The sequence below is a fragment of the Crocodylus siamensis genome, chromosome 3, assembly GCF_052110815.1.
Source record: "Crocodylus siamensis isolate JL-2025a chromosome 3, ASM5211081v1, whole genome shotgun sequence".
NCBI classification, from domain to species: Eukaryota; Metazoa; Chordata; order Crocodylia; family Crocodylidae; genus Crocodylus; species Crocodylus siamensis.
The window spans coordinates 89,809,434-89,824,902 of NC_143397.1; the positions used below are offsets into that span (position 1 = coordinate 89,809,434).

Below are 15,469 nucleotides of genomic sequence, written 5' to 3' on the forward strand. Positions count from 1 at the left end.
CTTCTGAATCAGCAAAGTACTGAAGCATGCAAAATACTTAGGCAGTACACACAAGTAATCTCATTACCTACTTTGTACATTAAGTGCGTGGAAGTATCATAAACTTTTAAAATACCTGGTCTGCATTTTGAATTCGCTGTGATGCCTCAGTGATGTGTCACAGGATTTATCACAGATTTTTCACCCATCTATTGTAGTGACAGCAAGTCAGGATGCATTAATTTGTCATTTGCATACTTTGCATTTCCATTAGAACCTTTAAAAATAAACATTTCATTTATGTTCATTTGTAAGGCATAAGTATAAAAAACATGCCAAGCCCTCTGAATAGTCTGTAGCAGTATTAACAGTTTTTTCCTTCAGCTAGTTCAAAAACCTCAGTGTGGTAGATGTGTGCAGATCTAAACCAGGGTCAAAAGCTGTGTGCTCCTAATCCTTTTGAAGTCCAGTAACTGCAATCATTTAGGTATCTAGTTTGTGTTTAAAATACAGTATTACTTTCTAGGAGGTAAAGGAGAAAAGGGGAGTTGCCCGTGGGGTAAACTAACAGGGCAACAACCAGCAGAATCTCATGATGTGGAGATACATGCCAAAACTCTGCTGTGGGAAAAACTGGAAAGACAATGCAGATTAAATGAGAAGTGTGTGTGCACGACACTTTAAAGTGGGCTAAATGCTTTTGCACTGCTTTAATGCGTATGGCCCATTAATTCCATCTGCTGTAGGAAATTCAGTGGCATAATGCGCTTTAAATGACTTGGGGCGCAGCAAACTAAAACTCCTTTCAGCAGTTTTAGTTTGCTGTCCCTACAGGTGCAGAGTGAAGTACGGGGCTCTGTGCAGCTCCATGGCTCTACAAGAAGCCCTGCAGGCAGCCTGGCAGCATCCTGGGAAAACAGACTCCACCCAAGAAAAGCAGCATGCCTGGTTTTTTTTTCCTCCTCCCTCCCACCACCAGAGCCTGCCTGCTTGCCTGAGCTGTGTGGGGGCCTGGTGCTTCCCTTCGCAGCTGCAGTGCCCCTCAGGACTGCCCAAGCTGGGTGCCTGTGGGCAGGTGCCCCCTGGTGGGGGCTACCATTTCCATGGAACGAAGCACCAGTCCCCCACCCTGCACAACCCAAAGACCACTCCGCTTGCCAGCAGCTCACCCTCCTTTCCCCGCCAGAAAGGCAGGTAAGTGTGGGGTGTGTGCACGATGTGGGGTTCCTGGGGTAGAATCATAGAATCATAGGGTCGTAGGCTCAAGGGTCATACGCAGAGGGTGGTGGTGGATGGGTCATATTCAACCTGGGGGGAAGTGGGCAGCAGAGTCCTCCAGGGCTCAGTCCTTGGGCCCATGCTGTTCAATCTCTTTATCAGCGATTTGGACAACAGGGTGAAAAGCAACCTGTTTAAATTCGCTGATGATGCCAAAATTTGGGGTGAGGTGAGCACGCTAGTAGGGAGAGAAAGATTGCAGCGAGATCTGGATACGTTACAGGAGTGGGCTGATATAAACAGGATGCGTTTCAATACTGACAAGTGCAGGGTGCTGCACTTAGGCAGTAGAAACCAGCAGCACACTTCTAGAATGGGAAACTCCCTTCTTGAGAGCACGGAGGCAGAAAGGGATCTCGGAGTCATTATTGACTCCAAGATGAACATGGGCCGACAATGTGAGGTCACGGTTGGCAGGGCTAACCGGACCTTGTCATCCATCCACAGGTGCATGTCAAGTAGAGCCAAGGAGGTGATCCTCCCCCTCTATGCGACGCTGGTCAGGCCACAGCTAGAGTACTGCATCCAGTTCTGTGCACACCACTTCAGGAGGGATGTGGACAACATTGAGAGGGTCTAGAGGAGGGCAACCCGCATGATCCGGGGACAACAGGGTAGACCCTACAATGAAAGACTGCAGGACCTCAGCCTGTTCAGCCTTCACAAGAAAAGGCTGAGGGGGGACCTGGTGACTGCCTATAAACTCACTAGGGGGGGACCAGAAGGGTTTGGGGGAGACACTGTTTCCCCTAGCACCCTCGGCATAACAAGGAATAATGGACACAAATTATTGGAGAGTAGGTTTAGATTAGACATCCACAAAAACTATTTCACAATTAGGATGGCTAGGAGCTAGAACCAACTTCCTAGGGAAGTGGTGCTGGCTCCTACCCTGGGGGTTTTTAAGAAGAGGCTTGATGCCTACCTGGCTGGACTCATTTGAATCCAGTTTTTCTCCCGCCCAGGCCGGGGATCAGACTTGAAGATCTACAAGGTCTCTTCTGACCCTACTTCTATGATTCTATGATTCTATGAATCATCTTTCCGTATAGGCCTTGAATCTACAAATACTTTACTCATGGTTATTAACAACTAACTATATGGTCAGACTGGAAATTATTATTAATATTCAGTGTTGTTTTCAAAACCAGATATACTGGGAACTGAACAAATTTTTGGTTGTATATTTAATTAATTGAAAAATGCAGATTTGCGTTAGCCAAAACTACTTATGAACTTTTGCTGAATTTGGTGACTTGTGTCATCCAGAAAGCAGCAAAGGGGGCGGGGGGGAGGGGAAGGAGCAGATAAATATTGGAAAAGTCCAAATATTTCATTTCCATTTTTTCAAAATGAAATCTTTTGGGTGTTTTTTTCATTTCAGAGCCCCATTTGGTTTCAAAATGAAACTGAACTGAACTGTAATTTTAATATGTTTTAAAGTTTTTAAAAAAAGAACCTGAAATGCGTTGTTTGAGTTTCTGACTTGGTAACAAAAGTCTAAAATCTGTATTGCAGTTTGACCAAAAAATGATTTTTGTACTGGTTTTTTTTCTGTTCAGCCAAAAAGCTGGAAAACCAATTATTCCCACAGCCCTAGTGATCATGCCTACTCTGAAAGGCTTAAAGGATGCCACACTATGTAATTTGATCAGGAATTTCATGCAGCACCTTTCATCACTCAGTTATGAAAGCTGTTGTCTTCAGATGAAGTCTCTAAACTAAGAAGCTTGTTACCTCTAGTTGAGGTAAAAGTTAAAGATCCTAAGGCATTCTCAGACAGCTGAGGAACTAATCTTCTATCCCAGTCAATATTTCTTATCTTGGTAAAATAGATTTTACTGCCCTTGGCTAACAAACGGAGAGTATAGTGGTTGATTAAATAGCCCTTCTGTAATGCCACTTTTCAGTTCATCTTTGTTCAGTGCTTTGAAATATTTGCTACCTAAAAGGCACCAGCTACAGAGAGTGTAAAAAGTATTGTTAAGGTTGTAAAGCTAAGTGCTCAGAAATCAGAAAACACCAAAATCACAGTCAGTACCATAGGAGGGGCAGTACCAGCAGTGCACCAGCTCTGGTTGCCCTCATATGAGGGGTGCCAAATCAAATGGAAGTAATGTTATGCAATAGCACTTAGGGGGTTGCTCTGCTCATAATCTGCAATGGGAGCCAAAATGCCTGGCTACAGCTTCTGTGTACATATAGTGACCCAGGCTTTGTGCAGATATTCAGTTTCTCCTGGAAGAGTTGCTACTGTCCCAGGAGAAACCACGCATGTACAGATATTCAGGCTTTTTCTCCTAGAGTAAAAATAGCCACTCCTGGAGAATAATAACCTGGGAACAACCAGGGTTAAATCAATTGTTTATACATGCCGTGGCTTCTCCAAGAGAACACGATCCTCCAGCTTTCAGCCCCACCCCATATTCCCTAGAGACTGTCACTCACTCTACTGTGATGATCCAACTGGGAGAAGAACATGCCCCCTTCACAATCCCCATGTTGTGCTGCAGGAAAACACAGCCCATGGGCAATCTATGTCAGCCAGTCAGGGCTACTGTATGCATTGCTGCCATCTGTCACCAGGCAGATGAAGGGATCCTGCAGAGCACACTGAACTATGTGCACAGAGCCCCCTCCCAGCTGCACTGTGTCAGTACTGCAATCTCTCCAATCTTCAGGGCCTCGGCTTTCTAATGTCAGTACATGTGGCTTGGGGCATGTTTTTCTAGCAGGAGACTAGACCTCGGAGAATTCTCCCAGACTATTTGAATATGCATATGCAGTCTCAATCTTGGTATGATCAGGTACACTTTGTTTCAGTTTGTTTTTTTTCCTAAGAGATACTTTCTACATTTAGGGCACAAAACAGAAGATTTCATTAGGGCTGTGCGAAGCTTCAAGTGGTGATTCAATTTGGAGGAGATTTGGCCGGATTCGGTGGCCGAATCTCCGAATCCGAATCAAATAAGGGGACCAATTTAAAGGTCCACCTCCAACCCCCGCCTGCTCTCCCAGTGCCGCCATGGCTGCCCCCGCCCAGCCCAGCTTGGTACTTTAAAAAAAGCCCCAGTGTTCACCGGGTGCTGCTGGGCGGGGGGCAATCCTCACAGTGTGGCAATGCCCCACACTGCCCCACACTGCATGGGGGTCTCTGCACGAGCCCCATCAATGGCCCCCCTGATCCCCCCCACCTGTCGGGGCCCTGGCCCTTTAAAGAAAAAAAGCAGAGAAAAGCCCCAGGATTCACCGCTCCTGGTGCAGCCTCAGGGCTTTGGGGGCTCCTGCAGAGCTCCCCACATGGTGCGGGGCAGCGGGGATCACCCCTGCCAGCAGCACCGGTGAGTCCTGGGGTTTCTTCAGGGTTTTTTTTCTTAAAGGACCAGACCTGGCCCATGAGGGGCACCCGTGAGGGGGCTGGGGGAGCAGGGAGGGGTTGGGGGTTCATGCATAGCCCCCCCACACAGCATGGGGCAGTGGGGATTGCCCCCCACCCGGCAGCATCTGCTAAGCCAGGGATCTTTTTTCCCCAAGTGCTGGGAGTTAGGGTAGGGAATGGTCGTGGCCTGATTGATTCAGAGATTTGGGCGAATTGAATCAGGACACCGATTTGAATCACTGAATCGAATCGCTGTCCCCCAAATCAGCCAAATCCAAATTTGAAGTGAATACTAACCACTTCACACAGGCCTAATGTTCATGCAATATTTACTTACCTATTTATTGTTCAATGTATGTCCTCAGCCCTTTATTTACTGCACACTCTTCAAACCCTTCTCTGAATACTGAATTCTTAATTGCCTTATAAGGCTTAAATGGATGCATCATAAACAGTATTTTATTTTCACAGAACCCCTGTGAAATGAGTAGCCATTTACCCCATTGTATAAAAGACGAATCAAACAGTAAAATCAAAAGTACCCACTAATTTTGGTGTGTCCAATCTGAGCCAACCAGTCACCTATTTTTCAGCACACACAGCACCGTACACTAGCTGCATTCAAAGCAGTGTTTCCATTGGTTTCAGTTGCAGATATTCATTTTCAGTGCTAATGCAGATAGAGCCCTGGGGTTTTTGAGCCAAGAGTCCAAAAAGTAAGGAATGCACACTTAGTCACCACCTAAGAAAAGTTTGGCTTGGGTGGACTTGTTTGGCCTCACATGTCAGTCTGAGGCAGAATTGAATTTCCCAGGGCAATATTTAGCTGCCTTAACCAAGAGATCAACATTTCCCTTCTTGCAAGCCTATACCACTTCTGTTACATACCTTCTAAGTCTTGCAGCACATGAAACAGGGGTCTTACACAACCCCGATCCTTCCTCTGGAATGAAAAAGGCAGGGGTCCTGAGCAAAAAAATGGCTTTTAAAAGTCTCAATAGAAAAATACTACAAAAAGAAAAATACTATATGAAATGAATATTATTAAATTTTGGCAAAGTTATAAGCAGCTGAAAAAACAGTCTTAAAATGGGAAGTATCAGGCAATCTTAGTACTAGGTGGTACACCAGCTCCACCTATATAGAGCTAATTCTGTTTTGTGATGCTATCCATGATCTTTGCTGTCAACTGTTCATTGGAAAACAGGGTAGATTTGCACCTTATAAACCAGGGGTAGGCAACCTTTTTTGGCTGGAGTGCCAAAAAAATCCACAATGTCTACCTTGGAAGGTGCCAGAGTGCCGGCATTCCAGAAAAACAAAACAAGGGCAGGTGGTACATGGCAGGATGCCCTGCTTATGCCCCTTGCCCCCCACCCAAAGCCCCTGCCCTCCCAGCCCTGATGCCCCTTGCCCCCAGCCCTGATGCCCCTGCTCCCCACCCTGGGCTCCATGGCTATCAACATTTACCCAGAACATGAGCCAGCTGCAGGCATCTCTTGCCTCTCTGCCTTGGCCCCAGCCCCAGCCCTAGGCAGGCAGCAGAGGCAAGAGACTAACCACACTGGCAATGCTTCCCAGTGTGCTGCCCTCATCGCTGCTTCTCCAGAGCAGGATTGGAACCCGGTGTGGCACGGCACAGAAAGCTGCCTGCTCTGAGCTCCCTGCTGCCCTGACTACACTTCCCCTGCATGCAGGGGCAGCAGCAAGGGGCACAACCCTGTGTGCTGGCCACGCTCCTCCCCTGCACACGGGAAGTGTGACCCAGGCAGCGTGGAGCTTGCAGCAGCAGGCAGCTTCCCTGTGTGGCCCCTCTGTGCGCCACTGCTCTGGGTCGCACATGCTGTGCTCCCAGCCCAGCTACCCGCCCCATGGCCCTCTGGAGTGCAGTGTGTGCAACCTGGAATGGCAGCACACAAAGAGGACAGACAGAGGGGCCACACCGTGGCTATCAGCAGCTACCCAGAGCCTGAGCCAGCTGCAGCTGGGAGGCTACAAGCAGCTGCTGCCCTCCCGCCCCAGCCCCAGCTGTCTCCCAGCCCCAGACTCTGGGAAGGCAGCAGGTGCAGGCACTGTGCCCATTGAGGTGGGGCTGGGGGTGGGAGGCAACAGATGTTTGTAGCCTCCTGGCTGCAGCCAGCCCAGGCTCTGGGTACCTGCTGATAGCCACAGAGCCCAGGCTGCTCCCAGCAGGACTTGTAGCCTCCCAGTTGGGAGCAGCTCAGGCTCCCGGCTGGCAGAAGCTACCCACAGCAGGGGCCAGTTGCAGCCAGAAGGCTGCAAACAGCTGCTGCCTTGCCATCCCCGGCCCCGGCCCCGGCCCCAATGCATGCTGAGGAAAATGGCCTCATGTGCCATGCTCAGCATGTGTGCTGGGGGTTGCCAACCCCTGTTGTAGACTAACCAAAGTAGATATATGTCTATATAAAGCATAAGCTTTTGGGTCGTAAAACCTACTGACTTTCCATATCACTTCTTCACCTTCTTGTGGTTACTCAGGCATCCCAACTAAGGACCAAGATCTGCTCTAACTAAACTGTATAAAAGCCAGGGATATTTAAAAAAAATACAAAGGAAGGATGAATTTTACCTCCTATTTCCTGAGCTGCTCCTCTAGGAACCTCCAACTTAGACCAGATGGAGAGGATTGTGAGCAAGTAAATGCTATGGATAGGGCAATAGATGAAACCTGTAACCCCTAAATTTAAATTCTGCAAAGGCAGGCCTTTTCTTATTATTGAAAAAATGACATTTTTCTTCTGAAAAATAAACAGACACCCTCTCCTGTAGAAGCCAAGAGTTAGGAAGAGTTCTTGTGGCATACTAGCTGCTTAGATGTGAACTGCCAACAGAAACATTGTGCATTTATACTAATAACAAACAATGAGTTACCAGAGGCAACAGCTATTACCCACACTTGAAGAAAAGAAACTCGGCAACTAATATAATGAGCCCTGTATCAAAACACATCCCTAAAGAGGAAAATGCCTTCCTTTCAGCACCCAACTCAAATATCTTAGTCTAAGTTGTGGCAAACACAGAGGGTAGCTGATATCTACATTAATTCTGACTGATGATTTTATGGTAAAATCAGCTTTTAGACCTCTCTCCCAAGGTCATTCATAAGAGAAGTGCACTTTGAATTAGCTTAACTGGCTGCCAGATGCCAGTCTTCTTCCACAGAAGTGTATTTATCAGACTCACTGGACTTTAAAGTATTATGGTCAGGAAAATGATAATGGCACCTACTTATGCAGTAGGTGTTCTTTTTTATCCTGGGTTAAAGAAATTCTTACTGTTGTCACCAGCAGTACAGAGTCAAACTACTTAGAAATAGTGGCCTGGATTTCACTGACAGATGCTCATCTAAATTCAACCTGTAGGATCTTTCTTATGATGATGATCACCATCCTCAGCTGGTATAAATAGACTGAGACAGGTTTACCAGTGTGGTCCAGAAACAGCACAGGGTGGCTTTTACATTTCAGGCTGAATGCTCAGCACTATCATTTAGGGAGGAAAAAATCTGTGCTGACAAGCTGAACCAATTGGATCTGGAAGTAACTGAAAGAGAACAAATACAAACCCCAATTTTATCACTGGAGTTAGAGGGAGAGAAAATCTACTACTTTATCTGTATTATCTCAGTGCCTAAGAAAGACCATTCTTGCTAATATATTTCTTGATGCAGGGTTCTAGTTTATTATAAATGTGTGTGCTGTAATGGAGCACCTACCATTTCTATTTGCCTTCTGATCTCAGTCTGTGAACCTAAGTGGGCCTTTTCTCTCCTGCCTTCTAACAGCTTTTAGTCATTTTTGCTGCCCCATTTATCAGCCTTCCTTCTTCCTTTATCCCAAACTTGCAGTGCAGGGTACATCTTAACTTTCCATGCATGAAGTTTGTGGCACTACAAAGAGGTTTGTGGTACCACAAACTGCATGCTCCTGCTTGTCTAGACACAGCCGATGTGTTCTATTTTTATGTAGGGGTGTTCAAGTCTAGCCATATTGTTTTGGGGCTCTGACCTTCATATAAAATTCATTTTTAATGTTTAGGGATGTGTACAGAAGTGCTCTATGCATGTTTTACAGTGCTGTAATTTAGAGCAGGGGTTGTCAACCAGAGGTACGCATACTCCCAGAGGTACTTGAGAAGGCCCTAGGCGGTATGCACAGGTGAGGACAAAGCACTGCCATGCACCATCCCAGGCTGCTCCCCCTCCACCCCATTTCACATTTGGCCACATGCCATCCTCCAACCTTGTGTCCAGCTGCTGGAGGTATGCTGCTCTGTGTCCCGCTGCTGGGGGTATGCCAATCCAAAAGGGTTGAAAACCCCTGGTTTAGAACACTTTTTATAAGCATGACAGAAATGCAGTGTTTTGGAATGGTAGGAGTAGAGGGCACTCTGAGCCTCCCTACACTTTCCAGGCTAGGAAGCAAGGGGGGAAGGGGGCACTCTGAAGCCTCCTGGGGTTTCTCCACTGGTCAAAAATTTGACCAGTGCACAGAAGTTATTTAAAGAGCTATAGGTTGCTAAAGTGCTGTAAAATACCACACTTCAAAGTTAATACCTCATTTAACAAGCTTTAATTTAAACCACTGAACCCATTTTTAAAGTGCTGTCAACTCATTCACTTCTGTTAAGTCACGGCAATAAAGCACTTTAAATGGCAACAAAAGTAACATCTGTACACACCCTATGTGTGTATGTGCGTGTTTGCATCTCTTAAGGCTGCCGCTGGCTTCCATTGGAGTATGAGGAATGGGGTCAGCTGCCTAAACTGGGGTCTGTATATAATTTTCAATGTTAGAACATGTTTTCAGTGATCTCAGTTCTCTGGACTAATTCAGAGAAAGACAATTGGGCCCCCAGTCCCCAGAAGTCTTTATTTCCAATGTGATGAAATTCACATTATTTTTAAAGGCTAAATTCAACCTAGGTTTATATTTGCACCTACCGTGACTCAGATGATGGAGAGGCCACATAGATAGCTAAGAAAGAGGGTGGCCTAGCTGTAGGCATCAAGCCAGTGACTGGGAGAGAGCTTGCCACAACCGCACAGGCATTCATTGAGGCCTTGGCAGTCACTCCCCCAGTGACAAAAAAACACTCAGGAGAACCACAGCAGGATGCCCTTCTAGAAAATCCTCCCCAAGGAGCCATCATAGGGTTTACACTGGCATCAGTCCCTGTTGAAATGGTTACTTGATTCTTTTCTGCCCTTTCAGAAAGGAATCAATCTATGTGAGCATTTTCAGTCTTGGAGCACATTTGCCAGTACTGCAGCTAGCAATAACCTTGAGTTACAAGGTATATACTTTTCCCTGATACAGCAAGATGTTTAGGGATTTGAATTTGATTTGAGTTTTAAATACAAAATAACAATAACCAGTCAGTGGTTTTCCTTAGTTTCCCAAATTCAGGCATCAGGGTGCTGGGGGAAAAGATGAGCAAATTAATTCTAACTGATCTGAAAGTGAAGCTTCTGGGTTTCTGTGCCATTATCGCTTCCCTACTCCATCTGTTGTTCGAATGAGTTATTGGTCATGTTGTTTTCATTATATGCTCAAGGACTTCCTTTTCCTGATCCCTTCTCAGATGGGAGATTGGAAAATGGAGCACCTGTAGTCTCACCTGTGGAGTTGGATTGCAGACTCGAGATGTCTTCTGTTCTCACCTACTCTCAAGAGACACAAGTGAGACGGTGATTTTGGCAGATGAGCTGTGCCATAAACCCAAGCCCAGCCTAGTACAAGCTTGCAATCGTTTTGACTGTCCACCATCCTGGTACCCTGCAGACTGGCAAGAGGTAAGAGCATGTTCCTAGTCCCATTTTATCCTGTTTGATGCCAGTACAAGAACCTGACCTACTTTAGTCTATGAATAGTTTAGCGCACATGAGAAGATCCATTAATCTCTCAGTGCAAGCTGGTAAGTTCATGCAAAAAAATAAAATGAATAGATGCCCGGCTTAAGAATCCCAAGGAAAGTTGTATCTTTTTATCTCATCTTCAACAAAGTCATCATAAAAACACAGATTGTTTTTCTAATTAAAGTATTTTTATTACATTTTTATTCAGAATTTTTTCACCTGGAAAGAACAGTATTACTTATGTACCTCACCAAATACAACAAAAACTGTGTTAACTGACACTTTATTAGCTGGAAAACTCTATTAACTCTATTAATCTGAGGGATGCAACAAACACGAAACCAGAAGTACCACTTCCGGGGGACTTCCCATTTTGCCACCACAAGCCGACTTTTTCTTTGCCACTTCTTTGACCCATGGCCCAGGGCAAACCAGCCTGCATGGGGCCCCCCTTCCCTGTCCCCTGGCACACTAATTCTGGGGAGTGCACCAGACGGTGCACATTTGATTAACCAGATTATTTGATTAACCGGCATCTCCCATTCCTGGGGGATGCCGGATAACAGAGCTTTTACTGTACTGTTATTAATTTGGTCTCATACCACTAATTCTCTCTGGGCAGGTGAGCAAAGATGAGGCCCAGCCTCGGCCACAGTCCTCATTTTTGGGTGAACTTGGGGAGGGGAATAGGGACTTCAGAAACAACTTTAAATCTGAAGCCCTAACTGTTCTCTTGGGGCTTTTTATAAAAGTAAGGATTATCCTTGGGGTCCTTAGCCATGATTTCTCCTGCTCTCCAGTATCCTGGGAACATACAGAGCACTGGTCAGAATCTGGCACAGGATACAGGGTGACAGGAAGGCTTTCCAGAGCTGGATGATACATGCCTATGCATGCCTGCAGCTTCATCTCAACCAGTGCAGACCCTAAGGTGTGGGCTGTGGGGCCTGGCTGTCAGAGGAGTAAGCATAATGTCACTTTATTGTGGTTCTCGACCTTATTAGATTCAAGTCACCACTCTGAAAATGCCAGCTCTTAGCTTTCACTCATTTCTTGACTGCAGAAAAATAATACAAGAGTTCTTCTGTAGCAAAGAACTCAGACTACAAGTCAGAAAGGTTTTGATGCTATGTATTCCTATTTGAAATTTCTGGGTTTATCTTGTGAATAATCAATAGGTGTAACCTAACAGCACTAATATTGCACAGTACTCAATGGCACCCTTAAAAAGATCTCCACAGAGTGGAAGTGCTGCCTGCCCTGCCCTGCCCTAGGGTGAGTCTTTCAGGTACAGGGAGGATTCAGTTCAAACAGAAGTGAATCTAGACTCTATGAGACGATGTCTACCTCACAACAAGGCTATGCCATAATTCCCTTGGAAGAATTTTCTCTGAGATAAAATTGTGGTAAAGTGAAATCCCACATCAAACCTAAGTGTCACTGAAATCCCAGTTCAATCCTTAGGCCCCTGCTACACATTACATATACTATGCAATTAATGCCCATAGCAGAAGCACTCATTTTGCTGCCTTGTCAGAGCCCAATGAATCTGTGACTTCTAAACACCTGTCATAAACCATCTCAGACAGGACATGAGAACATGATGATGACACAATTAACTGGTTAATCATGCAATAAATTCAAACCAGCTACGTACATGAAGTAATTATCACACAATAAAAATGACTCTCTAGCTATAAAAATAGCCAACCAGCTATAAAGTTAGCACTTGAAAATGTGAAAAAGCTCTAGATCTTGTTTCTATCTAGCTTGAATTTGAATGTGAAGGAAGGGCCTTAGAGTACCACATAAGTCTGTATGCTTGCCTCCTGGTCAACAGAGAATTTCATCTGCAGATCTCATTCCTTCTGGAGGTCTGCTTTTCATACCAAACCTCTCTTGAATTCTTAAATAAACAAAGAAAAGAGATTTATACTACAAAGGCTCAAGAGTGATGTTTTCTTCTCTGAGGCCCTTTGGCTAGGGACAGACATTACACATAAACCGGTTTAAGTGATCAGAAACTGGTTTAAACCTGTAACAGAACAGGCATTTAGTGCACATTAACCCATTTGAAAATGGCTGAAACCAGTTTGAGATAAACCTGGTTGAATGTAGTATCAGACTTAACTGATTTGGGTCAAACCAGTTTATACAATGTCTGTTCCAAACCCCTTTCTGGGTTAAGTTAAATCAGACTCCCCCAGCATGCTCTCTGGGCTGGGCGGGACTCTCTGCTCCACAGAAGGACTGGCCCCTCCCTGTGCTCCCTGGCTGTAGCTCTGGCACAGATCTGCAGGCACAGTTGAGTCTGCTGGCTTCCCTATGCACCCCTCCCCCTACCCCCTCTCACCACTCACTGCTTAAGCAGAGATCCCTTCCTCCTGTCTTCTACAGCACGGATCATAGCCAGCATGTGGTATGCTAGCTCATGCCATGTGAGGCAGATAGGACAGGCATAGGGCTTTTCAGAGCTAATCAACAGCTCAGCTGGTAATGTCCCTCCATTCCTTCCTTTGAAAAAAGCTGTTTAAGAAGAGCTTGAACTAATGAGCGAGGCATTGTTTTTTGATGGGGTGCTAAATGCTGATAACAGATCTGATAAATGCTGTTATCAAGGGGAGATAGTTCATAGTAGCTAGAGTCGGAAGGGACCTAGGTAGATCATCTAGTCCGACCCCCTGCCTTGGCAGGAAAGAGCACCGGGGTCAGATGACCCCGGCAAAGTGCTCATCTAACTTGTAGATAGGGGGCTTCCTAATCACAGCATCCTGACATGACCTGGCCACACCCCTCAGCTCAGCCCTGTGAAAGAGAGGGCGGGCTGTTCTGGCACCCCACCCCCCAGCTTCAAGCCAGAGCCACTGCAGACATGTGCCTGCATTTTTTCAGTCCAGGGGGGATGTCTGTACCATTACAAAGTGATTTAGCCTAGCCAGGTTAGATTAACCTGCAAAGATTGAATCAATTCAGGCTCAGGATTTTGAATGTCTGTCCCTAGCCTTTAGGTTTATTAAAGAAGGATGGTCTGAATTAAATTACTTTAAAATGATAAAATAGTGAAGAAAAATGAATAGGAAAACATCTGAAGAGAGAACTGATTTTCTGGTGCTGACTATGGGAAGCCACTGTTTGTGTTAATGGGACAGCACAGCATTAAGCTACCATAAGCAGGGAGGGGCCTTTATTCAGGAAACTTCAGCCTTTATTCAGTACTAAAACAAAGAAATAAGATGTTTTATTAACATGACATTTCCCACTGAATGTCTGCAGAGTAGATATTTACAGGAAGTTGTAAAAGTGATCCTGGTATCCATTTCTCTTCAGAAATTCACTACTGAAAATAAAATAAACACCCTAATGGCTTTATCCTTGGGAGAGAACATTTTTAAATAAACAGAGTCTTCAATTTATAAGGATGTATTCTTTAATCATTTGGTATGCTAGACACACTGATATTTATCAGGGATTTATCTGCTAGAAGCACTATAGGTTTTAAAGTTAGGCAATGGTGAGCTCTATGTGCCACCTGGACTCTTTAGGGCTGCTGGCAGAAAGATGTGTCTTCCTACAGAACCATGGGAGCTAAGAGGATTGTGCTTTAAAGCTAGATTTAAGCATTAGAGTCATAGCCTTGAGCAGATAGCAATGCAGATCTGCACTGCTCCTGGGGAACTCTGGGCCAGGATCATACTTTAGAAAGTGCAGTCACAAGTGTTCTACCAGACAGGGCACTGCTCAAGCTACCTCATCTCTTACAGCAGTCAGGCATTTCACTAAAGCCAGGACTCATTCTCCTCTATCCCTTCTCTAAAGTTTGTCCACTTCCCCTGTTTGTTTGAAGGGAAGGGCCTTCATGCACCCCAAGTGCAGGCATTTTAGGGGTCTATGATCCTTGTGCAGGGTCTGAGAATGGGGAAGGCTCCTTGGACTGGCTAACCTGGGGAAGTCTTGTTACTTTGTGTTAGTTTGTCAGGGTTCATTTAAAAATGTGAATAGACCAGACCTGAATTAAGGCAGTGTTGCCCTAGAAAACATCACAACGTGTTCTCTGTGAGCCTACCTTCTACCTGGAAAGGCAGTGACAGATGGATCTTCCTTCCCACCTGGAAAGCACTGTAGAATGGGACCCCCTTCTACTGCCGGGATAGCAACAGGGGCTCCGTCTCCTTCAGAAGCAGAGCCCTCCTCCCCCAGAGGAATAGAAATAGCAACAGGGAGTGTATACTCCAGTACCCAGGGTGCACCTGCTTTGGTGGGTGGGCTGAACCAACAGTGATTTCTTCTCCTGCCACACATCCAAAGTGTACTGCTGGTGTGTTATTAGTGTAGACCTCCAAGATAGCAAGAAGCGTTAAGAAATTGTTGTGATGAATGGAATATTTTATACACCTTAGAGATATTGTTTAAGGCACTGTGCAAGTCTGGGTGGATATCACTGCTTCACTTGCACTCAGATAATGTTTTGAAGATTTGCTTTGAAACCATAAGGTCTAAAAATGTCCATTAAAATAGAAAAAAAAGTAATCTGAGACTCCAAAGTAATGACTTGACACTCTCTCAGAGCTTGTACCCATGGAATACATGGGTTTAAGCTAGCCCTGCCCTATAAGTAGATTCATAATCTTTTCCAGTATTTGCATTACATTTGTAGCAGGCTTACCTTTCAGAGCTTGGGTTGAGTCTTAGGCTTGAGATGCTGCTGTTTTGATTGGTGGAGCCCATCCACCAATCAGGAGGCAGCAAAAGGAGTGAAGTCACATCCCTTTCCTGAGGGGAGGGGGAGAGGAGTTCCCCCGGGACCTGATTGTAGACTGTCAGGTTCAGAAGACTTCAGGGGCAAAGCCCTGAAGAGTAAAAAAGGAACTGCATGCCCAGCACAAGGGAGACATGTTGGGGATGGAGAAGAGAGAAGAGCAGGACTTAGAAAAGCTGAGGAGAGCTGCTCAGCAGGG

The 15,469-nt window shown here is 45.5% G+C and overlaps 1 protein-coding gene across 4 annotated transcripts in view; it reads left to right on the plus strand.

Moving 5' to 3' along the window:
* The window catches only part of ADAMTSL1 (ADAMTS like 1), an 872,699-nt gene that overhangs the window by 778,077 nt on the left and 79,153 nt on the right, over positions 1-15,469 (plus strand). For all 4 annotated transcript variants that reach the window (XM_090038771.1, XM_090038775.1, XM_090038773.1 and 1 more), the window contains one exon: positions 10,241-10,451. In XM_090038771.1, coding sequence (XP_089894897.1) covers positions 10,241-10,451 — 211 coding nt within the window. The remainder of the gene's footprint in view (positions 1-10,240; positions 10,452-15,469) is intronic.